At 41.5% G+C, this 26,527-nt stretch overlaps 1 protein-coding gene across 1 annotated transcript in view; it reads right to left on the reverse strand.

Moving 5' to 3' along the window:
- The window catches only part of CACNA2D3 (calcium channel, voltage-dependent, alpha 2/delta subunit 3), a gene marked incomplete at its 5' end in the record, with an annotated part of 947,927 nt that overhangs the window by 240,727 nt on the left and 680,673 nt on the right, over positions 1-26,527 (reverse strand). The window contains one exon of the mRNA XM_011947304.1: positions 19,294-19,311. Coding sequence (XP_011802694.1) covers positions 19,294-19,311 — 18 coding nt within the window. The remainder of the gene's footprint in view (positions 1-19,293; positions 19,312-26,527) is intronic.

The following is a 26,527-nucleotide window of genomic DNA, read 5'->3' on the forward strand; positions in this document are numbered from 1 at the left end:
AGGCGCCTGTAGTCCCAGCTACTAAGGAGGCTGAGGCAGGAGAATGGTGTGAACCTGGGAGGCGGAGCTTATGGTGAGCCGAGATAGTGCCACTGCACTCCAGCCTGGACAACAGAGCAAGACTCCATCTCAAAAAAAATTTAAAAATAAAAATAAATAAATAAATAACAAGAGTGGCCCTTGAAATACAGCATGTGATCCGTGTCTTTAAACCTCTGAATTGGGTTACAGACACATGGAGACACATCATTGCACCTGCTTTTCACACAGTGTTGGGAGATAGGCAGGAACCCCTACTCTGTCCCAAACAAATAGGGAAACAGAGTCTCAGAACATGGTAGGCTTTGGCCCAAGACAAATCTGGTTCTGAATCTCAGCTCTGAATCTTTCCTAACTGCACTAGTGAAGTCTCCATGTGCTCATATGAAATAATGCTCACTATTCCCCAGCACTGTTGCCATGAAGACAAAATAGAAAACTGCCCAGCATGGTACCTGGCATATGGAAGTGCTCAAAGGATGCCAGCTTCTTTTCCCTGCCTCCAAGGTCACACAGCTAGTAAGCAGCAGAGTCCAAAATGAGATTAAGGCTGGAGGCACTGCTGACAGGCACCAAAATTGACCAGGCAAGTCCTTCTGGCTTCACAGGCTGTTCAAGCCCCCAAGTGAAGCAATCTGTGAACCAGAATCCACTATCTTCAACCTAGTGTGTTTTCTGATGTTTGGACACTTCTCTTCCATAGCTTTAGTTCCACAGTATAATCAGGTGTTGCTCCCTCAGTCTCCTTGGGAAGAGGCATTATAAAGAGAAGATCCTAAAATCTAAGCATCTGAAGCCCCCATTCACTGGCTGGTCACTTGAGTAAAGGTCATTAAACTCAGTCTTTCTTTTGCCGTGTTCTTCTAATAGATTATTAGAGCTGTGGGATGTCACTACTTGCAATGCAGTACCCAGGACGGCAGCACCTGTAGCACCTAAATGCTTGTTAGAAATAGTCTCAGGCCCCATACCAAACACTCTGAATGTGAATAATTATTTTAATGATTCATATGTATATTAAAAATGCAAGAAGCATTGGTATAGGGCAATCCTTTCCACTTCATTTCCATCAATAATCATGACAGCTAAGAGAAGCTGGCAGGTGTTGGGAAAAAACTCCCAACAGGGGTGGAGGGGGCCATGTTTTTATTCGTTTTACATTGATATCAAGATAGGCCTATATTCCTCCATGACAAGTAAAATGAAGCAAGACTCTCCTGGTCTATCTAGGACTGGGAACTCATGGTGACATGGTTAATTTTATGTGTCAGCTTGGCTAGGCCATCATGCTCAGTGGTTTGAGCAACTATCAGTCTAGATGTTGCTGGGAAGGTGTTTTTTAGATGTGACTAACATTTTAATCAGTAGACTTTGAGTAAAGAAGATTATCTTCCATAATGTGGGTGGGTCTCATCCAATCCATTGATGGCCTTAAAATAAAAGACAAGGCCCCCCTCAAAAGAAGGAATTCTCCCTGTAGACTGCCTTCAAACTCAAGAGTGCAACATAAACTCTTGTTGGAATTTCCAGCATACCAGCCTGCCTGCCTTACAGATTTCAGACTTGCCAGCCCCACAACTGTGTAACCCAATTCCTTAAACTAAATTCTTCCCCACCCTATCTGTATAGCCTATCTCTAGCTCTATAGGATATCTCTAGAGAACCATGACTAATAATATACTTACTAATCATGTAAGTGATTATTTTGGGCATCCTAATTTGGGTGTAAGAATATGTAAACAAAATTTAGTTCATCAATATAACAACCAAAAAATATTAACTATGAGGTGATGCTGACTGTTAGTGTTGCCATGAACCAAGTCAACCAGTATATACAGTCCATAACAGTTTTGGGGAACATGGTTCTAACATCTTGCTTAAAATACTCAAAGCATACTATGGCCACCATTGGAAGCCTGCAAGGACATTTTCAAAGGCAGAACCAGCCCATGGTAAATAGTTCTCTTAGAATTAGAAGTCTTCCCATATTCTGACTCCTTGATTAATTGTTAATGCTATAAAGAAAACTGATTTGAGCTGATCCATAACCCTGGACAACTTCCACTTTGCAACTCAAATCAAATTTCAAGCAGTACCAACATGTATCATGGATGAAATCAAAACATATCATTGACAATAATGAGAAATGAAGCCTTTTTCCTCCAACCAGTAAAAATCAGTTATAAATCACTAGTAATTGTCCTGGCACAAAGACAAGATTATGCGAAACTAACTTCAAAATATTAATCCAGAATATAGTATCAACTTCACTCAGGAGCTAATTCCAAATGTAATTACTGCATCATTACTTTAAACAAGAAACCCATAATATTGCATTTGTACTGAAACCATTCATTTGTAACCAGCCCCAGGTAAACAAAGGAAATGCAGTGAGTTCAGTCTGGCAACAGTTCACATATGGGCCAATGATCTCATGGACCTCTCCTAGGGGCAGTTCTGGCCCCAATTTGAATTGGCTTGGCCAGAACCCTCACCCGTAGGCTTTCCTATATATACCAGTTCATCATCATGGCAACAAGGGCTGGCAGGAACACAGAAATACCATTTGCAGAAAATTAAGACTCTCTTCTGCACCCACCAGCTCCATCATTCCCAGTCCCCACAGGTCTGGACTCTGTGAATCTTAAACACTTCCTGGAGAAACACATCAATTTGCAAGTTCATTTATACTGTAAGCACTTTATGATTGAAAGGCATTCTATACTCTTGCCGCAGGAAATAGCAGTCTATGGCAAGTTTTTTTTCTTTTTCCCAGACCACCAAGCAGAAGTTATGCAGCCAACTATGGCCAGAAACCCTCTGTCTCCCAACAAACTAGGGGGTCCCTGCTTTTCTGTGGCCCCCCAACCTGTAGCTGCTACTGAGGCAAGAACACTGCTTATGATTCATACATCTGGCTTCCAAGAAAAATGCAGACGTAGAGTCAACATTCATTTTCCAAGGGAGAGGAGCAGGAGATGGGGGCCACCATGGTCCATCTGGGCAAAATCCCATTAACTCAAGTCCAAATGGGAATCTCAAAATGAACTGCTGTGCACTTACACTTGCCCAGGCTTTGAGCAGGCCTCCGAAATCTGTGGCTGCGGTGCTCTGTTGTATAATAAGTGTATATTATTCCATATCCTTCATTTTCCATGCTACATAATGGGGACCGTTCGAGTATCAAAGGAAATGATGAATAATAATACTGAACATCTGGTTTATAAAACCCAAACTTGCTCAACAGATTGACTGCTTCCTGTCAGCTTCCCAAGTTAATCATGCATGTAGGCTCATATGAATATGCATTCAAACTCATGTGCAAGGTCCACGCGGCCATGCCAGGCCTACTCCTTAATGCTTGATTAGTTTCCCACTGATGGCATCAGTTGGCAACATGGCTAGCCCTAGGGCATGACCCTAGAGAGCATAACAACACAAGACTTGTGAATCCATCCATTTTGCTGCTGGCCTAGTCAACTTACTCATTGATTTCCTTAATAAACACTCCTTGAGCATCAGCTATGTGCCAGGTTCCATGCCATGTGCTGGAAAGACAACTAGGAATAAGGCATGAGTCTTATCCCCAAGGAGCCTAGAGTCCGCCAGGGGAGAAAGAAAAGCTAACATGGCAGAGGAAGAACTGGCTGGGGATGGCATGCTGGCTCTCATTCGGCAAGCAGAGAGGCTCTCTTTTCCAGGTCTAGCATGAACTAAAGTGAAAATGCCTGGTGTTTATCAATATCTGTCAGGGTTTATATGACAGATTCAGAATGCTTCCTGAAAGCCAGTCTAACAAAAGCAGGAGACAGTAGTCTGCCGCAGGGTGATTTCGTTCCATTGCTTTATACTTAAGGATATTGGTAAATGGAACATTGCAGGGGTAGACATCTTGTAAACTGCCTGGCACCTTTCTTTTCCTTCTTCTGTAGGTGTCACCTGCTTCCTTTAGGAAAGTCGTCTTCATCCCCTCCAACCGCAAGGTTTCTTAGCAGTCAAGCTCTCCCATCCTGAGTGTGGGGATGGACAGCCAACTCAAGCTGTGTTAACCAGAGCACTTCATGCACACAAGTGTGCACACACACACTCTGCCTGAGCTGCACTGGTAAGTTTATTAATTAGGCATACAGTTCAGGCTAGGCTACCTGAGATCTTTTTCTTTTTCCGACCTGCAGCAAACAGGAAAGACTCCCTACTCTCCTTTGTGAATGGCTATAAGAACGTCAGCTTGACAGCCATGTCCCCTTGCCACACAGAGAGGTGATGCGACTGAAAATAATAAACCCAGAGAGGAGGAGAGATGAATGCGTGTGTATGTGTGTTTGTGTGTGTGTGCGCGCGCGCGTGTGCTGTGTGTATGATGGAGAAGAGAGAGAGAAAGAGGGAGGGAGGAAAAAAAAGAGGGAAAGGGCGGGAGGGTACCCATCCCTGAATGCCTTCATTCCCAAGATCACTTCCACCAATGCCCTTTTCCATTATTTTGTTGCTTGAGCCAGTAAGTTTTCTCTTTTAGCTCCAATGAGCATGAAATGGATTTGTGACTCTTAGAAGTGCCAATTTGGGCCATAAATGACCTAGGCAGCTCTAGATACCCACTGAGGTGGTCCCAAGTGCCATGTACAATCCACACAAAGGAGAAATTTCTAAGGCCAAAAGGGTCAAAGGGAAAAGGGTACCAACATTCCCAAGATGGGTGGTTGCATGTCTTTCCCACAAGGGAAGAAATTTAGGCACCTGCAAAGTACCCGAATACTGATGGTAATGACCACTCTTTATGATGGTACAAAAGACTATTGTCACTAGAATTTTATGTCAAGCCTTCACAATGAGTAGAAGTTTGGCTGCTTCCCCAGTGGATCCCCATGGTGGGTAGCAGTTGTGGCTATGTGCTTGCTGCCTGGGCAGCCTCCACCTTTGAAGTACAGCTGTTTGGGTTGCCTTCTTCATATCTCTATTCAGAGAAAGCTTGCCAAGGCTGGTTGCAGAAGCCTCTATTTCTCCTGCAGCTGGAAGCCTCTGGGGGTGAATGCCAAGCTGCAGAGAAAGCAGGCAAGCTGGATCTGGAAGGCATCTGAGCAAGCCAAGGACAGCACTCTCGGCAGCCCATTTGAGGACTGCCAGGTGGTTTTCAGCGGAGCCTCCTGCCAGATCTGCCCAGCCCTGGAGGCTTGGGCTTAAAGGGAAGGTTGTGCACAAATGGTGAACTCGGCTCAGATACAGGACTGGCTCCAAGTCAAGAACAAAAGCTAATCCACTAACTCTCATCAAATATCATATTTCTTCTATATTTTGCTCCTCTTACATTAGTGTTTTGCTTTATTAACATTGATCAACATATTGATTATGTTAGTAAATAATATAAATGTATAATACTATAATACATAAATATTTTATATGTGTGTGTATAACTTGTGAGTACACAGCTGTGTTTCTGCCGTCTTCCTTTTAACACCTGTGAGGAAACTCAACCTGCACTCTATGAAAAGACACTGCCACCATCTAGTGGCCGTCAGCATAAATTGCAGGCATGAGGTCCTGGACGACAAAAAGCCGTTTCCAGAGTATGGACCTTACCAACAAAAACATATCTTAGGGGCCAGGCGCGGTGACTCACGCCTGTAATCCCAGCACTTTGGGAGGCCAAGGCGGGTGGATCACCTGAGGCTGGCAGTTTGAGACCAACTTGGCCAACGTGGGGAAAATCCGTCTCCACTAAAAATACAAAAATTAGCTGGGCATGGTGGTGGGGCACTCTTGTAATTCCAGCTACTCTGGGAGGCTGAGGCAGGGGAACTGCTTCAGCCCAGGAGGTGACCGTTGCAGCAAGCCGAGATCGTGCCATTGTGCAACGCCTGGACGACAGAGTGAGACTCCATCTCAAAAACTAAAAAAAAGGTATTTAAATGCCAGCTGATGCCATTTAGTTACCTACCCAACTGAGGCAAAGGCTGGCTGTTATCGATAAGTAGGTCTGATAATAACATTTGCCTTGACAGAAAAGTAGTAGTTCTAAGAGGTGGAAAAACACAGCTGTGCACATCTATAAATCAGATGAGACATTATGAAAAGAGAACCACTGATTCTTTAAGACACCCAGAATCTGGGCTGGGCGCAGTGGCTCACGCCTGTAATCCCAGTACTTTGGGAGGCCAAGGCAGGTGGATCATGAGGTCAGGAGTTCAAGATCAGCCTGGCCAAGACAGTGAAACCCCATCTCTACTAAGAATACAAAAAATTAGACAGGCGTGGTGATGGCCGCCTGTAATCCCAGGTACCCAGGATTCTGAGGCAGAGAATTGCTTGAACCCGGGAGGCAGAGGTTGCAGTGAGCCAATATCACGCCACTGCACTCCAGACAGAGTGAAACTCCGTCTCAAAAAAAAAAAAAAAAGAAGAAGAAGAAGAAAAGATATGCAGAATCTGAGAATGTGACAGGCAAGCACAGCAAAGGAGAGGTTCTTTCACACCCACTTTCTCAAATGTAGCTTGAACAAAAGGGACACCAACTCCTTGGCACCTTTGCCTCTCCCCATGAGCTTAAGTTTATCAATGACTTGGGAATTCTTTAGGGGCCATTTTCTGGGTAGCACATAATAGGGTTAATGGGGTGAAGGTGGGAAGAAATGTCACCTATGTCCTGCGGTTTGCACACTCCATGGCAAGGAGAGAGGAAGACAACAGAAAACCATCAGAACAACTCTCTGTATGATTAGTTTGTGAGGACACCAGGGCGAAGAGCAGGGAAACATACATCTGGAAAAATGTAAGCAGATTATGTGGCAATTTAGATACCTTCCCCAAACAAAACCTCTGCACCCTTCCCTCCTCCACCAGCCAAAAAAGTCTCCTGTACCTAACCTTTCAATGGTCACCTACCTCCACCACTCCCAAATCTCCCACCCCCTTCCATCATCACAACATCTCTTACCCTCAATACTGGGCAGACATGTCAGGGAAAGAATCTAGTAAGATTGTGCTGGGCACGTTCAGGAAGATGTTTTCTCTGGAGACACACCCCCAGTAGAGATACAGACACCCTTGGGAGGAAGAACACAGGTGAAAATCCACTGAAATGTAGGGCAAGGAAATCCTATTACATCTCATGCCTAAAAAGGGACCACAGTATTGATACTGCCTACTTGGCTAATGTTAACATCATCTGACTCTGGCTGTGGATTTTACTCTCATATTCTTTAGATTTCCACTACTGTTAGTGATAGTCTTGACGTTTGCTGATTGTGAGAGGTTTAATTGAGAGACTTTACAATAAGAATAAGAAACAATGAATAAGAAGTTAGTAAACATTTCAAGTAACATGTCCTCTTGTTTTTCATTTGATTGTCTTGGTAAAATGTGTCACTAAATCCTTGAGAATACTACATAAAAGATATTTTGCTTTTAGCCAAAACATTTTCCCACTTACTGAATCATTATTCCTTGCATTTGAGATTTGGAGATTCTGTATTCTTCTATGAGATTTCACTGCATTTTAACTTGTTTAAATACAAAAGTAAACAGATTTCCTTCTTTGAACTTTAACTGCATCTTGTATGAGCTAAATTGTTGAATTTGTTTGTTCTCTTTCTCTTCTTAACAAACTGAAGACAACTTTGTAAATATAATGCTGGACAATCTTGGAACATCTATATGAGAATCTAAAAACAGTCCTCTTCTCATAAAATTGTTATTATTTGGGAACATTTTGATATTCTGTCCTTTTGTTCCAGTGATTCTAGGATATGTCATTAAGCAAGGAATATGTTTTATGAGTAAACATCTAGATAGAGGGAGGATACTGCCTTTGACCAGGAACATATATAAATAAAGCCATGGTCATGAAAATATCAGTGATTAACATATCTGAAAGCTGTCTTAGAAACCACTTTGTTGGTTTATTTGGGTATAACCTGCTTATTTCAAGAATGCCCAGGACTAATGACAATGAAAATTATCATGAGGCATTGGATTTTGGTCAATATTTATGATAAGCCATGACACATAATTGACCCCCCCATGGTGGCCAAATGTTCATATTTTCACAAACGTGGTTTAGACACCTCCAAATAGATGCCTGAAAACAGGCAACTGTCAGAGCTTTGGGGCCCTAAGACAAAACCTTCTCCTTGTTTAAAGACCCCCTGAAATGCTGCTTCCTCCATAAAACCTTCCCTAACTAAGTGGAAATGAGAACCAGATGTTCTCAAACTTCACTACAAAGATAATCATATTTATTCTACAACCAAAGATACCATCTAGGACCAAAATTTGTGCAAACTATTAATGAAGCAAAGTCACTGAACACTGTGGCTGGAAGAAATACTGGGAATTGTGCAGAGCCTGTGAACTCCAAGGGCAGAAGCTTGGGAAAGATTCCTCTTTTCATCCACAGCATTTAGCACAGAGCATGGTACACAAGACATGCTCAGCAAATGGTCCTTACATGAATTTATTCCAACACTATGCTTTAATTTATTTCATAAATGAAGCCCAGGGAGGAAAGAAGGCACAGAAAATCAGTACGGAATTCAGGCAAGACTCTGGGGTTAATGCTCCCTCTTTCACATTATACAACCTCTCCTTGCTCATGGCTCCTTCACTGAGTATCTTCGTGTATTTTGCCTATATCAATGTGGTTGGACTGAGACGGTAAAGAAGTGCTGAGAAGCTGGTACACAATGTCCAGCTGATGTTACACCCATAAAGGAAAAGGACTTAAAAAAAGCCCAGCTTAGTTGAACACTGCAATGTGCTTAGCAGCACGGAGAAGACAAAAAGTAACAAGCAAACGGAAGCAAACAGACCTGCATTAACATGTTGGAGAAGGTTACTCCAACTTGCTGAGTCATTTTTATTGATCTGTCCTTCCATCCTTCCTTTCGTCTATCCATCCACACACCTACCTTTCCATATCCATTGCCAAACATCATTTGTCACTTGTTACCAAACATTGCTGTGAATGTTCTGCATCTACGTAGCCTTAAATTGAACCCTGACAAAGACCTTCCAAGTGCCTATGCACATTTTACAAGTGAAGGAGTTTAAAAGGCAAAGTACCTTGCTCCAGGTACAGAAAACAGCAGAACAGAGATCTGTGTCTTGGTCTACCTGATGTCAGAGCCCATGTAGTAACCACTCCACCCTCAGTCTCCTGTTTTGGGGTGCAAAGACAAATGCCATGTTTGGTCCTCAGGAGTTTAAAGTGTAATAAAGGAGGTTGCAATCAAGCAAATCATCCTTTAAATAGGAAAAGTCCTTAGAGTTCTTAGAAGCATTAAGTGCATTATAGACATAAAGTGCCTAGCACCGTGCCTGGGACATCTGACAAGTACAATTAATCTCATAAAGACCATTCCAGACTAGGCCAGAGAAACTCTTATGCTTCTTTGAAATCCAAAGATTTGAACTTCATCTGTCTCCTGAACTGCATAAACAAAATAGGAAGACATGTTTCCTTTATCCTATGATCGAATATCTTGGTTTTAACAGTTAAATAATATGAAAGCAGTTGGTGGGGGTGGTTAATTATAATATTATGATCGTAAATATTAAAGGAGATTAGGAAGGATGCACATTGGGAAGGAAGTTGTTATAGAGGAAGGGAGTCTGGGAAGGAGGGACAGATGCTTCAGAAGTACCCAGCCTGTAAATCATCTAATGTGTTCCAGGCCTGGGCAAATATGGATGGGTCCCATCCAAGCACACAGGGCTCATGATTCAGCAAGTGGTTCAATTTCGTGAGTCATTTCTGGAAAAAGAAAATCCATACCATGGCATTAGTCTTTGCTTGACATTTTCTACCTCATGAAACTTGGTTGGATTTTCCAAAATCCTTCTAGTTAATTTGAAGGGATAAACATCTAACTTTTTGTTTTTTAACTTCTTGGTAGCACTGATGTACAGCATTGCACAACTGCTCCAGTTTACCCCAGAGGGTCATTTCAGTTGAATCCTTTGGCATGAGATGTCTGGCAGCACATCCGGAGCCATTCCTTCAGTTCTCATGGAAGTGGGCTACATTTGGGTTTGTAATGGATATATATCCATTAATTGGGGATGTGACCAGTGAATAACATGACTGGAAAAAGCATCAGGCAGTCAAACATGACCAGACCATTAAATATGTGGCTCAATTTACTAAGAAAAACTGAAAGGCAGTTTCTTCATTAAAATAATTAATTTTTTTAGTTTTAATGTGCACAAACAATACAGGTAGACAAATTTTGTCAGAAAATTAGATTTGTCAAAAAAATTTTGCCAAAAAGTAAAGAAAAGCTATGCATACGCATGCATGGTATGTGTGTTTTCTCTTGAGTAACTCATCATATTAATCTAGTATATCTTCCACACAGGAAATCCCTTCCTATGAGAATAAAGTCAGATTAAAATCACTGATGATGATTTGACATTGATTTGATACAGACTTGATTTATTATACTTTATATAGATTTGGTTTTCAAATTAGTAACTAAATTGTATTGAATATGATTTACCTCAGTGTTAAAATGGTGTTCTTGTGTCATCTTTCTCTAATGCAATCAGAAAATAAAATACGTTTATATTTTCCTGGGTTGCTTAACTCTTTATCTCATTAAGATACTGGCAGCTGTCCTTTAACTTGTTCTTTAGCTGGCCTCTTCCAATGCCTTGGCCGTAAAGTGTAGATTCGTGCATTGTTGATTTCAGGAAACACCCCGTGTGTCAAGTGATGGATACAGGTGTTCTAAATCTACCAGGAAATATGGAAGAGACCCCAAAATGAAAATCCAACTCATTGAGTTCAAGATCAACTTTGTGTCAATCAAAATGACCTACAGAATTGTATCTAGAAGCAAGGAAACAGAACACTGAGTGTCCTGTGATGTCCTCTTCAAGACCACCCAGGCTAAATATTGGTGATGCTGACATTAATATCATGGTATCCCAATTCAAAGGGCTTTATGAAATAACTTTTCTCAATCCTCTGCCTTCCCTTCTATGTAGAAGGAAGAAGGGTGTTTTTATATCTTTGGGGATGTAAGAACGACTGAGATGAAAACAACTTTTAATATTTCATTGTTTTTACTCACATGTTTCCTTAACATTCAAAAGAAAAGGCAGTTTCATTGTAGCAATGTTGTGAGTAGAATTTGTATTGTTTTAGCACCTTAAGAGAGTCATACTTTATAACTGTGCTTGATTTAAATAAATAGAAAAGACTCACATATTTAAATAAATGAGAAGTTTTGAAAGAAGACACTGGATTTCTAAGACACTAAAAATTAAGTCTGAAACTAGAAAGCACTGAGATGTAAGGAACTGTAAAATCAATTTTTGGTTTTCAACTTAACACCAAGTTCTTTTTGCCTATTTTTTAAAGAAACCATTTCTGCTTTTACTTTATCAAATGTGTCTGTACTAAACGAGGTGTAATGTTGCTAGCATTATTAATAATATTACTGCCCCTGCCACGGCCAACACTACCTCTCATTGAGCACGGGGTGTGGATGGATGGGCCCTGAGCAGGTGCTGTTCCTGTACTCTCAGGAAAATCCCACAAGGGACATGTCTGTACCCCAGTAAAACAAGAAAAACCAAGGCTCAGGACGATGGTATCCTGGTCCAAGGTTACCAATGAGAACTGACAGGTGGGGCCTCCATTCCATGTCCAGCTGACTCAAGTTAGTCTTAAGAGCAATGGGCTTCTTTGCCTCACCTGTAGGAGTGGAATGCATCTCTTCTGCAATGATGAGTGCAATACCAGAGGTTACACAATTTGGTACAACAGTCCCCACATAGCAAATTGGGCAGATGTCATTTTCACCCTGCTTCATTTTTTCCATTTTTAAACCAAGGTAGCCCTTCCCCCAACCAGAGGTGTGAGGAGGATAGGCAACACCTACCATTTGAGGCTCAGGTAGGGTGGGTGACCTCCATGGTTTAACCACACACCTGCCATTTTTTGTGGATTTTCCATGCTCAGATCAATGTCGCTCTAAGCATCTGACATGGACTGAGCCTTTGATTAAAGATTGGTAGAAAGACTGGTAGATCACCTTTGGTAGAAAACAAGGATTATTGATAAACAAAGGTACTTTTAGACTTGTCCCATGTAAGACAACCTACTGTTTATAAACCTTTGTCCTTCTGATTATAGCTGTGTGTACCAAGAATCAATGCATGTTATGTATGTGTATTTTTACAACAGAGTTTGGGTTTCCCACTTTTTCATTTGTTTATTTCTTGGGAGAGCTGGGCTTAGCAGACAATTGTTAGGTTAACTCTTGGTAGTCTATTTCATTTAGTGTATTTATGAGTAATACAATTAGTTCATTACTACAAATATAATCATTTACTTATAAAAATAACATATGCTCATCATACAGAATTTGAAATATGCAAAAATGTATTAAGAAAACAAAATAAATATTTGTTATCCTACCACTAGGAAATAGCCACTATTAAATATGGCTATGCATTTCTTTCCAATACAGTTTTGTACATCTGTTTGTACACACACAGGCACACACACAACAGGAGCATAATGTACATAAAATTTTACACTCTGATTTTAAAATAATGTATTTCCTCACATTATTAAATATCCTTTTGAACTATGATTTTGTTTATGGCTTCTTAATATTCTATCTTTTGGAAGTTCAGTGACTTTTTCAACCACTTTCTCATTTCAGGTATTTTAGTTCTTCTTTTCCTCATTACAAATAAAATTGCAAGTCACTGACCAATTTAGGCTAGATTCTGCAAAAGAGGGTTATTGAGTCAAAGGCTGAAAGTGTGCAAGTTATTGGTATGTAGTGGTAATGTTTTATTGAAGGCTTTTATCAATTTTCATGCATAAAAGTGTAAAAGCTAAAAAAACTTTTAAAAAAGTTAATAATAAAATGGAATCTTTTGTTTTTACTTTGTTTTTTTTCCTGAATAATCAGGAAAAATAGTATATAAAGCATAAAAATAGTACATAAACACTACAAATGTTCAAATAAATTTGAAAATGGAGTAAACCCTGATTTTTCCCTTCACACACAAGTAGACACACACTATGAGGTTGTTTGAAATGAACAGATTATTTCTTTTCAATAAGAAATGCAAATAGCGGGCCAGGCACGGTGACTCATACCTGAAATCCCAGCACTTTGGGAGGCTGAGGCGGGTCGATCACCTGAGGTTAGGAGATCAGCCTGGCCAACATGATGAAACTCTGTCTCTACTAAAAATATAAAAATTAACTGGGCGTGGCGACAGGTGCCTATAATCCCAGCTACTCGGGAGGCTGAGGCAAGAGAATCACTTGAACCCGGGAGGCAGAGGTTGCAGCGAGCCGAGATCACGCAATTGCACTCCAGCGCGGGTAATAAGATCAAATCTCTGTCCCAAAAATAAAAAAAAAAGAAAGAAAGAAAGAAATGCAAATAGCATCTTGCTTCCAAACGGAGCTCCATGGCCCCCCAGGAACCCACAGGTAGCTTCAGCTGGAGTGCCTATGTGCTGCCCTGCTGGCTATCCTGCCATTAGGAAGCCAAGCGCTTTGAATCTGAGGGTCTTGCATTCATTTATTTACGGTCTCAAGTGCAAAGTTGGACAGGGCCATGGAAAAGGGGTCAGCCAAGACTCACATGGGTACACTTGCAAAGTTCACCTCCTTCCTCAGCAGCAGAGCAGCCTGTCTGGGTTGCCACAGACACATTCATACAGAACCATGGCAGAAAACAAAATACTAAGTTATATAACCATTGTTAGCATTGAGCAATATGCCATCACTCAGATTTCCACAGAGCCTCTCACACTGGCTATGGGAAAAGCTGAAGTGACTAGACTTGCTCTCTGGTTTCTAGCACCGTGGCTTTATTCACAAAATAGATCCAATAATTTAAACTGTAGCCCACTGTGCTGCTATCATTTTTCAGACTGTAAGTATATCAATCTTAACAGCCCCAGCTTGGGAATGCATATAAAAAGTACCTTACATGTTACTATAAAATAGTAAATGATAAGGAGAAAAACAGGGTTTTCAAAACAAGACATAATAGTTTACATGCAAAGCAAAGTACAGGTAAAAGCAAATGAATCATAAACCAGAACCAAATGTAAACAGTTATCAGTTCTCAGTTTTGTACTTCATTTGCATCAATTTAGATGGTTATATAACTGTAATGAAACACTAAAATCACTAGACCTGCAGTTCTACAAAAACAGCAGCTTTGCAAAGTTTCAATTTTCTATTTTCAATGACAGTTAATTCAACTGTTTGGAGTATAGAAGTCAAATGAGGCAAAGAATGATAAATGATGCCTTGCAATTGCTGAAATCTGATTACCCTGAGATAAGAGCTATGCAAAATTCTACTTGTATAAATTTGTACCTAAGAAATGAGAAAGAGAGAGACAGAGAAAAGAAAGAAAGAAAGAAAGAAAGAAAGAAAGAAAGAAAGAAAGAAAGAAAGAAAGAAAGAAAAGAAAAGAAAGAGAAAGACTCTAGAAAAATGAATGCTTCCATTTATTCCTTCAAAATATAATATAAACAAGGAAACAAAGAAAATGCAAATAGATTCAGGATGCCATTTGCACTCAGGGGGAGAAATTAATAAAACAGTTCCATCCTGAAAGAAAGACCAAAAATCGACCTCCATTTAAGAAGCTAATTTATGCACTCCTGAGTCCTCATACAAGTTAAGCACCACAGAATATCACAGCAGGCATAGAACAACAGATCTTGAACCCTGCTGTGTTTGTTCAAGGAGGCAAGTTAAGCTATTCCTAACAGGAAACAAAACATGCGGTCGGGCTATTAAATAGGGATCATTTTGCCATACTGCGCAGCCCTGAATGCATCAATTGCTGTTCCAAACAGGATTAGAGATGTGGTTTGCTTTAACTATGGTTTTGTGAAAAATGCTTATGCCTACTCAAAATTCTCAGGCTGATATTAACTAATATGGTGTCAGGAAAGACATAGAGCACCTAGGAAACCTTTAAGAAATGGTCTTTGGTAAATTCCGAAATTGTGTGGATGCAGCAGAAAATGAAGGGAAAGGGTACCAGGGTCTGGACACATTCATCCACATAAATAGCCACATTTGGAATTCCCCGAGGAGTATTTTTGACTTTAAACATTCAAGGCCCACTCTACGTTGATCAAACCTACATTGATTAAATTAATCCTGCAGCGAATAACTGATGTTTAGCTCCTATAGACAGAACCTACGTGAAGAAAAATGCAGCTAGAAAAATGGACTACTTTGTTCAATAGTATTACCATTGAACATACATTTGTAAATGGCTTTGGGTAATTCCGCTATGTTATTATCATAAAATCAGATCTCTTGGACATTTTTGTAGAAGTAAAGAAGAATTTTAAAAAGGCAGACATTTTTTACACATAGACCTCTCTTCATTGTTGAATTCAGGGACAATCAATCCACCAGAGAAACCAGTCCAATTTCTACCCAGAAGAATGAATTTGTGATGCCTTGAAAGTGCTGCATCTGTATTGCTACATTTTTTTTTAGCCAAAACTTCAGGACACTGCCTCCATATTTGGGAAAAATATTTAATATTTATCAGGTTCATCACCAGTTAGTGCCACTCCAATTTTATATCAAGGCTTGAAATTTATAGAGTCTAGGAATTATCTTGGAGATGCTTAAGAATCATAGAAAAAAATACATATTTTTTCAAATTGTTGTTCTAAAACATTGTCATAAAGCACTAGAAGAGAAGTTTTGGAAGACCCTCAAAATATTAGAATTATGAAAACCATAACTTACAGACAACAATCATTTAATGGCTGCTACACATAAGAGGGACACCCAAATGGGACATTTTTAGTTGCAGATCAGCCAAGAGATTAAAATAAGTATGTTTACAGAGACATAACTATTTAAAATATTTACAGAGAAAATAGTTGCAGATGATACAAAGTCAGATTCCAACAAAAACACAGCACAAATGCAGACACCATATGGTCCAATGTATGTGCTCATGACCTCATGTGAAAAGTAGGCCAAAGCTGTAGCGACTGGGGGTGCCTCTCTTTCACCCCGGAACAACAAACTCAGGGGTTTGGAAAGAGCTCATTAGAATCATGGCCACAGATGGGTGAAATCTATGGGTAACGTCAAAGGCATTAGGAAGAAACCTCTCAAAACAATTCTCCCTACATGTTTTTGCTTTGTTGGGGTTTCAAGACCAATCTCCATTTCTTTCTGACTACATGAAGACGGTGCAGTCAGTTCAAGCACAGAGTTTTGTTGTTGTTGTTTTGAGGTGGAGTCTCACACTGTCACCAGGCTGGAGTGCAATGGCATGATCTTGGCTCACTGCAACCTCCGCTTCCCAGGTTCAAGCAATTCTCCTGCCTCAGCCTCTCGAGTAGCTGGAACTATAGGTGCGTGCCACCACGCCCAGCTAATTTTTGTATTTTTAGTAGAGATGGGGTTTCACCATGTTGGCCAGGATGGTCTCAATCTCCTGACCTCATGATCCACCTGCCTCAGCCTCCCAAAGTGCTAGGATTACAGGTGTGAGCCACCGTGCCTGGCCCAACCACAGAGTTTCTAATGGAATGGGGGTAGCACCCATACCTGCTGGGCTCTTTTGCCCTCTCCCAGTTATTCATTAGGCTTGAGTCAGAATCACAAAACACTGGGCAGAGGTCCCAGACCACCCCTCACATATGACTGTTCTCTTGATGTGCTCTGAAGCACCAGGGGTCAAGTTAAGTCAAGTGGTAATGAGAACTCTACATTTTAAGCATATGCTAGGCTCTGTGCGAGGAACAGGTAAGAGAAGTAACTTCCAAAACAAAAGTGGAAAGTTAGTTTATCATTCTCCTTAAATAAATAAAAACATGTAGGCTTAGAGAGGTTAAGTAACTCACCCATGGTAACAAGTGGATGAAGGCTAAAATGGAACCACCACATTCCTTTGCTGGTCAAGCAGCAAGACAGTAAATCTAAGGAAAGCTGACACTTGCAAGAACCTCATTCTTCTAGCAAAGGCCTCTGCAAGTGTCACTGAGGTAATACTGCGGAAGGGGTGGGAAGGAGAGTTGGGGGCAGGGATGCTAGTACATCACCAGGTGGAGACTTCCAGGCTTCGGGAGGATGCCTTCAACCTGTGGTGCACCTCTCCCTCAACTCCTCTTACCCACCAGTCTAGATACCTGAGGTTTATTTTCAAACTCCTTCTTCAAAGAGCTGAATTTCCCAGAAACTACCCCCAAAGGGTTCTGAAACCATGTCGCATAGATCTCTTAATATTTTGTAAGGTAAGTGCCTTTCTCTATTTTAACAGAAAAAAGACAATTTCTAGCCATGATAGGAAAAGAAGGCAAAGCTATTCCTTTTCACACAGGGCTACACAACAAGTCCCTTGGGATGTCTGACATCATTCGGAGACAGGAAAAAAAAAATTAGAAGCCAGCTGAGGCATCTTCCTTGACTCTGGACTTTATGTGACCACAATAAAATGTTCCATTTTGCAGGGCATATGATGTGAGTCAATACATGATGATAGAAGAAGCTAATGCAATGAAGTAACTGCTATTGAAGAATTACATAGCCCAGCAACACTTGTTCTTCTATATTCTGTGTTGCTTTGTTTTGAACTTCGTTTTAAAATTCTATGGCTGGCTGGGTACGGTGGTTCATGCCTGTAATCCCAGCATTTTGAGGCTGAGGCGGGCAGATCACCTGAGGTCAGGAGTTCAAGATCAGCCTAGCCAACATGGCGAAACCCTGTCTCTACTAAAAATACAAAAATAAGCCATGTGCAGTGGTGCATGTCTGTAGTCCCAGCTATTCGGGAGGCTGAGGAAGGAGAATTGCTTGAACTCGGGAGGTGGAGGTTGCAGTGAGCCGAGATCGCACCATTGCACTCCAGCCTGCGTGACACAGCGAGACTCTGTCTCAAAAACTAAAATAAAATAAAATAAAATTCTATGGCTGATGGCACCTCCAATTCATGAAGTTTTTCTGTAACAGGAATACTTTGTATATGCACTGGTAGAAATTTGATGAATAAATATCAATAAGTGGAAGCTGGTCCATTTTTAGGCACAGAATTTGTGAAGTCTCTCTATCAAAAAAATTCAAATGTAGGTAATTAAGAAAGCATGTCCTATCAAAGACATTGAGCCTTCCAAACAATCTGGAATTCTGACCATTTATTTACCCTGGAAGCTGTTGTGAGCCTTGAATACTTTAACTTTTAATGAAGTGTTCAGTCCTTTCGTGATGGCATTGAAGTGTAATCAAACATTACCACAAGCCAAGTCACACACTAGCATGTCTTGCCTTGTTTAAATACCTCAAATATATTTGAGTAATTGTGTAATGATTTCTAGGCCTCTGGTTGTCCATATGGTCTGAACAGACTGTCTTTAGTAGAGCAGTTGTGCTCTCTCTCAATGAGAAGGAACCAAATCATCTTTGCTCTAAACTGGAGAGCTTAGGAGATGCTGTTTAAATTTCAGGGTGACGCCCTACCTTAACTCTTGAAACACATCTGGCCCCCAGAAATTGCTGTCTTCCAGAAGTCTTGCTTATGTTTGTGAAACACACAAGAACAAGGCAGCAGGCACTGAGTGACATATTTTATGACATAAATGTCCTTAGGATACGATGACATGCTATGAGGGTGACACAGCAAAGCCATCCCTGCAACCACATGGAGTCTTTCTGGACAGAGAACATTCTAGATGGTGGAACTAGATCATCTCAGACAATGAGGACCAGTGAAAGGGTCTGCCCATTGGCAAGAAATTTGCTCTCATAGTCTCTGGGATGATGAGGCCAGCAAAGGAGCTGCTGATTTTTACAATTAATAAAATCCAAGAAGAGTTTTCAGAGATTTGGCTTAGGAGCCCCGAATTTAAACTTGGTTACCATGCCTTACAAATTACTCACATTATTTGTGTCCCTAAAAATTATCTCAGAGAAGGCCTGGAATGCTATGTTGGAAGGAATGCACCAAACTTATTATTGACCTATTATTTGATAATTCTTAGAGAAACAGTTGGGCATGGATTCACCTCCCAATCACTGGCCACCATAGGGTCCTTTGGAGGGACTAACTCAGCAAAGGAGCAGTGGACAACTGAGTCTGCTGGCCTCTCTGTTTCTGCCCAACTTCAGGTTTCTGAAGCTGTGAAAGAAAACCATTTCACTGGTCATTAACAGTGCCAAATGTACAACACCATGGAGGCATGCACGACTCGTGAGTTCTGGGGGTGACTGGAATGTGACAGAAGAGAATTTACCTTTTGTGCCTGAGGGAGCTGACGGGGGAAAACAAAACAAAACAAAAAAGAAAAAAGTTGATCATTATATAAGTAATTAAGATTAATGGTAAAACTTCATTTTGTTGCCATTTGCAAATGGAGAAACCAAAATGGGGAGATGAGTGAAATAGAGGTAAAGCCAGTTATTTTTCAAAACAAAACTACAGTGCTGATTATTTGACCTGCTTTCTGAATTTGTGGTATCAACAGTTAATCTACGAGCTTTCCAGCATGTGTTTTGGGAATCACCACATCCAAAGCAGCTGATAAGTTCCTATAAAGCTGGAACCAAGGCTCTTCTGTCCAGTGATCCAAAGGGCACAATTCCATGACCTAGTTCCTTCTTCCTTTGACCAGCAGTTTTCAACTGGACGAGGGCTATCTGGAGACATTTGGGGTGGTCACAATTAGGCGGTGAAAGGGAAGGGAGCGAGAGCTGTTGGCCTCTAGAGGGTAGAGGCCAAGGGATACTATGGAGCATCTATCTTACAATGCACAAGACAGTCCCCAACAAAAAGAAATTGCCCAGCCCACATATCCATAGTGCCAAAGTTGAGAAACCCTGCTGTATATAAAGGTAAGACTGTTAGAAAATGCTTGTTTTTAAAGTCAATTTTTCTTGCTTTGTAGCACATTAACTGTTCCCTTTATTGGTGGTTAAGGAAGTATGCACAAGCATTTGTGCATTTAAAGTAAAGCTGATGTTCTAAGAACAAGGAAAAGGCAGTCAGTCAATCCATAAAATAAGACGTAACAGCTTTCCCAGTGGCACAGGCAAGGAACTGAAATTAATAGGTATGTGGAAAAAGATGAACATTTACGAGACATATTTGTCTATACGTCTGTGTTGAGAGTATTAGGCTACGGTTTTACGCCACAGTATTATGACTGCCATTATAGCATGCAGTGTTTTTGAAAAGCATTCTTCTAATCTGGAATGGAATTAACATTATCCATGTATTAAATACTCAACCTAAGAATTACATCATTACCAAGATTTATTTTTCATCATAGGGACTAACATTTATCAAGTATGAACTTGTCACCAGGCACTTTGTTATGTCCTTGTATTATCCCATTAAATCACAGCAATCTAATGCTAGGTATCCCTATTTTACAGAGGAAAACTAAAACGGAACTTAAAGGTTAAGTAATTATACAATGTCCCATAGATAAAGAATTACAGGACTGTGCTGCCCGACTTTAGAACAGACAAATTCAACTCAATTCACACATAAATAAAGACCCCAAACACTTGGGAATTGTGATAGTAAATTTGCTCTCTGTCTCTCTAGAGCTTATGACATCAGAAGTGCTAGAAAATACAAAGCAACTAAATCAGACATCTTAAGGTCTCCACTTGAATCATCAGACTTTCCCATTCTTTTTACTCTGGGAAGAATGCTTTCTCTTCTGATACACGAAGAACAGGGCTCTCTTAAACTTGTCCTAAACCCCTGCCCCTATGGATGGAACCCACAAAGAGCAGAACCAAACAAACAAGATGTTTTGGGTCTCAGAGATGTCTCCAAAATGGTATTGAGAATGTCTATGAAAAGCAGATTCCAACTTCTCCAACACTCAATTTCCAACACTTTTATCTTACACAGGTCTCCCAATTTAAGAAGACAGAAATACGAGGATGTTTTCCTGATTCGTTCCTCCTAGTTAAGGCTGAATTATTCAAAAAGGAAGCTCATGAGCTCCTCCAGTGCTTTTCAAGAGTTCAGAAAAAAATGGACCACGAGGTGAGAAACTGAGTTTAAAATGAGGAATCACTTTTTAAAAAGTTTCTCAAATATTAAACATCTTTTCACACAACAGAAAAGAAACCTTGGATACATGAACATTGTGGAAGGAAAAATGTATATTTTCTTAGGAAAGTGTTTGTGCTGAATCACAGCTATGTCCTGTGAAAGCAAGGGGCCATGAGTATGACAAATGTTTGATGGAGTGCAAAATAAATACCAAAGTGAAGCCCTGCACAAACTGCTGGACTTTGCAGGCCTCTTTGACAGGAGAGCTGCCCTTTCTTTCTCTCTCTCTCTCAATTTTATCTTTCTTGAGCAGGAAACACCTCTTTTTGACTCATCCATTTAAGCATATGGGAAGAAATCCTGGGAAGGAAAATGACAGACCAGGTCTTTGTGGTGATGTCCTCAGTTTAAGACTGCCCTCAACCTCCCCGCAAAACATATATTTTCCTCAAGCAATAACATAGGAGAACAAAGAGCAACTTTCCTACTGGAGCTTTGAAATAATGTAAATTACAGCTTGTGATGCCCTCAGCTGGCTGGACCTCTCTGAAGGAGTCTCAGTGTAGAATAGTACACATTTACATCAGATCCTCTGTGGCCACAGATGCTGCTGCTGAGAGCTGGCTCCCCAACACATCACCACCCAGCATTTATGACTTGCGTGCAGGCCCCTGCCCTAGGGGCCAGATCAGCCAGATACCTGGTCCGCTTTGGCCTCTGGCTCAAGTCTTGAGGCACATACATGCCTTCCAGCCTGTGGCCAGTGTGCTTGTCTGTAACTTGGATGATGGAGAGAGGGCTGGGGAATGGCCAGGTCTTGGATGGCTGCTAGGTTTTGCCTCAAGAACCAGCTCTGACTAATTAGCAATGGCTAGATGAAAGGCTATGCTGAGAAGGATCCTGAAGTCATGCCTGAGTTTCACTGGAAAGAATTTTATCACTGGCCAGGTGCAGTGGCTTATGCCTGTAATCCCAGTACTTTGGGAAGTCAAGGTGGGCAGACTGCTTGAGTCCAGGAGTTTGAGACCAGCCTAGGCAACATAGTAAAACTCCATCTCTACAAAAAATACAAAAAAATTAGCTGGGAATGGTGGCACATGCCTGTAGTCCCAGCTACTCAGAAGGCTGAGGTAGGGGGAATCACCTGAGCCCAGGATGTTGAGGCTACAGTGAGCCCTGATAGTGCTACTGCACTCCAGCCTGGGCAACAGAGTGAGATCCTGTCTCAAAAAAAAAAAAAGAAAAAAAAAAGAAAGAAAGAATATTATAACCAGATAGCTGCATTTGTTATAAATAAGAAATGGCAAAACATTTCCTGTGCTTTTTCTCTATAGTTCTGAGCACAACTCTAGTGACTATGCAATTTTTTTCATGTCATGTCTTTCTATCCTGCTAGGTCACAAACTCCAAGAGGGCAGAGAAGGCATCTTCCCCATACGTATGTGTGAAGTCCTCTAACCTGTAACTGGTACTTTCCTTGTTAAATAAGCTACCTTATTACTAGGATAAGCCCAGAGTTGATGCCAAGGAAAGATAATCGGGGTAACTGCCTTGAATCTTTGAATCAACACCCCACCACCACCATGTTAATCACCCTAGCTGATGGCCTTCAAGAGAAAACTATATCTGCTAGAGGAATAGATTTGAAACTTACATTCCCACATGCCTGGTGTAAGGTGTCTGTCTATGAGTGACTGTCTCAGTGACTCCTGGATATGCATGAAACCAGCCTGGGCACTTCTTATCATCATGAGGCCCCAGATGAGGTGACATCTCTTCCTCAACACACGGGGGAGATGTTTTCTTCTTCAAAGCCACCTTGTCACAGGCATTGCCAACCAGGCTCTGCCTTGCTGGGTCTATTTCCTCATCTACTCCATGAGGGGTCTGGACAGGCAGCATTGGGTTCCTTCCTGGCCCACAATGCAGATTGTAAGATTCTCTGTATAACTGAATACATCCTCAAGTCATTTTTCCAAAAGAAGGATAAAGAAAAAAGTTGTAGTGTGCTGTGTGGGTTCACACACTCCTAAGGAAAAGCTGGGTGCAGGATACATTTCAGGTGACACTTCACATTCAAACATGGAGAGTGTGTATTCAGAAGGGAATGAAGGAGAGGAAATGAAGATAAAGGTGACAGCAGTAACAGAAATATTCACTGTTGATTGGACTTTTTCCTTAAACCAGGTACCTGGTTAAATGCTTGATCAGTTTTAGCTCTTTTGCTTTTTGTAGTGGATCTCGGGATTAGATATTTGTATCTTCTCAGTTTATAGGTAAGGAAACAGACAATATTTAGAATGGTTAAGTATCTAACCAAGGTCACCTAGTCAGGAAATGTTCCTGTTGAAAGTTAAGGACAAGGCTCTGTGTGGACCCACATCTGCTCCGACCAGTGCTACTTCTCACACGACCACACAGTAGCAGCACAAACCCACACCCCCAAAGGACTTGGGGACCTCATGGGCCATTCCATCTGGGCAGCCCATAAAAGAAAGCAGGGATGAAAAATCCTGGCACCATTCCTTATGGAAGAGTCTGGACGGAGGACAGAGAACCCAGCCACCATGGTTTTCAACATGTGGCGTATCAGGTGAATGGTACAGCATGAAGATTGTCCATGCCCTCTCTGGTCACATACATTTCTTCTGTCCTCTCATCCTGGAACTCTTCCTAAGACTCCTCTCCACTTGCCTGGCAAACACCTATTTCTCTGGTCAGTTTTCTGTGTCTCAAAAAAGACTTGTTTACCCTCTCTTGTCATATGCTCTTTTCGCAGGCCTTCATAGTACCACATACCTGCAATTGGTAGCAAAGTTATTGCCATGCTGCTTTTCTTTTTTGGTACCAGAAACCCCAATTTTAGCCAAGCTCAGCTAAATGACTCTATTAATAGGGGTGGTTAAGTGGGTTCTGTCATGGCCAATGAGATATGCATGGATGTGGCTCTTCCAGATGGTGTCTTTAAAAGGACTCCCTCCATCCTGCTGCCAAGAAGGTGGATGTGATGGCTAGAGCTCTAGCAGTCATTCTGGCCTATGAGGTTATCTTAAGGCTGACAGTAATGCACTAGGACATTGAGGACAGCAGTAATGACAGGTGATTATGATAGCTGTGACATGCTATCCACCATTCGAAGTGCTTTACCTATATTAACTTATTGAAAACTCACAGTAATCTTATTAGGTAAGTTCTATTATTACTCTAATTCTGCAGATGTTCAAACTACAAGATCACAAAGCCAGAGAGCAACAAAGACAGAATTTGAGAAGGAAGACTGGTGAGGAGGCTATTGAATGGTCTGGATAAGAACTGACGGAGGCCAGGTGCGGTGGCTCACGCCAGTGGTCCCAGCACTTTGGGAGACCGAGGTGAGCAGATCACCTGAGGTCAGGAGTTCGAGACCAGCCTGGCCAACAGGGCGAAACCCTGTCTCTACTAAAAATACAAAAAAATTAGCTGGGCATGGTGGAGTGTGCCTATAATCCCAGCTACTTGGGAGGCTGAAGGAGAATTGCATGCACCTGGGAGGCGGAGGTTGCAGTGAGCCAAGATCACGCCACTGCACTCCAGTCTGGGTGGCAGAGTGAGATGCCGTCTCAAAAACAAAACAAAACAAACAAGCAAACAAACAAACTGAGGGAGAACAGGATTAGTGCACACTGGTGGCGTGGAGGCAGCAGCAGGCAATAGTCTGATCCTAGGTAGAGTTGAGAATCAAGATGATAGCCTGGATGATGATAGGAGAGACATCAAAGATGCGACCAAGGTTTGGCCTCGATAAATGCAAAAATGGAGCTGCCATTTACTGAGAAGATGATCATGCGAGAGGCATACTGAGAAGATGAGTATGGGAGAAGCAAAACACCAAGAATTCAGTTTTGTCTAAAGTTAAGAAAAGTTCAAGATGTTTCTTAGGCTTGCAGGCAGAGGTGTAGGGTAGCCAGCTGGAAATATGAAGCTCATGTCCTGGGAGGAGGCCTGAGCTTGGTTACTGTCTGCATGTAGATGAGGTTACCGAAGAGGTGAATGCAGGCAGAAGAGAGCAAGAGCCCAGAACTCAGTCATGGACATCCCACCAGGGACAGCCCATGTGATGAGGTGGGGCCAGTGCAGGCAACCTGTGAGGAACAACAGGTGAGGCACAAGGAGATCTGAGGCCCCGATAAACTTATTTCAAAAACAAAAATACCCACCGAGCAGAGAGACATGTTTTTGTTTTAACTCTCCTAATTCACTTCATTTCCACCTCAGAGTGTCACACAGAGCCATGGGGGTGATCAAGGGGACATCTAGTGCTCTAGCTCAACGACGTTCCAAACTTGAGTGGACTCTTTTTCAAATATAAAACTCAAATTAAAGATCTATTGATCAAAACAACACATTTCACCATGAAATATGTAAAGACCAAATAGGAAACAAAGTATTTTCCTGCCAACTGTGTAAAACAAAAAAAGCCTGGCCTACATATGTTTATTCCATTTGTAAAACTGGCCCTTTGCCTCGGGCCTCATGAATGAATGATCAATCCCTGCTTGCTGCTAAGGTTCTGTGTGTTCATTTTTTTCCTTGTGGATGCTTGCATGTATAATCTTCCATTCTTCTTCATTAAGCAATGTGGATAAAGATCCCTACTCTACTATAGAGCAAAGAAAGTTCTGTTAAATGGCTCAAACTCTACAACCTATGGCAAGGGGTCTCTGATGAGCTAAGAATTGGCAGTGCAGGTTCTGTCTCACATCCATCCACTTTTGCCACCCCACACCAAGCCACCACTGCTGCTTATCTGGTCTCTCCAGGTTTGCTCCTGCCTTCCAATCTAATCCTTCCTTTACATGGCACCCAGAATAATCTGAAAGTATAAGCCTGGTACTTGGCAGCCTGTCCTTCAAGTCTTACTTGCCTTAAAGCCTTTGTGGGGCTCTTTCCTCTGATTGGTTAATGCTCTGTCCCCACAACTCCATGTCAGTTCTCTGACTACCTCACTTACCTGCCTCACTGATTCCCTCCCCATCTGTCAGATCTCAGCTCTGATGGCACCTCTCTTGGCAAGTGTTATTATCTCTACCCCAAGTGTCTTTCTATAATATCATCTTGTTTATTCCTCTCTTAGCATTTGTTGCCCTCTGTAATCTTCCTGTTTACTTGTTTAGGTTTTTTGATGACCTCTCCACATAAGATCTACCAAGGGACTGTATCTACCTCATTCATTGTTGTATTCCTAGGAATCAGACCTATGTCTGGCCCTAGGTAAGAATTCAGCATATATTTGTTGAAAAGAAGGAAGGAGGGAAAGAGGGAAATGGGAAAGAAAGAAAAAAAAGATCAGGGAGGGAGAGAAAAAGAAAACAGGAAGAGGGGAGAGAAGAAGGAGGAAAGGAAAGGAACGGAGGAATAGAGGAAGAAAGAAGGAAGGGAGGGAGGGGGAGAAGGGGAGAAAGAGAGAGAGAGAGAAA

Source organism: Colobus angolensis, unplaced genomic scaffold, assembly GCF_000951035.1.
Source record: "Colobus angolensis palliatus isolate OR3802 unplaced genomic scaffold, Cang.pa_1.0 Scaffold26, whole genome shotgun sequence".
Lineage (NCBI taxonomy): Eukaryota > Metazoa > Chordata > Mammalia > Primates > Cercopithecidae > Colobus > Colobus angolensis.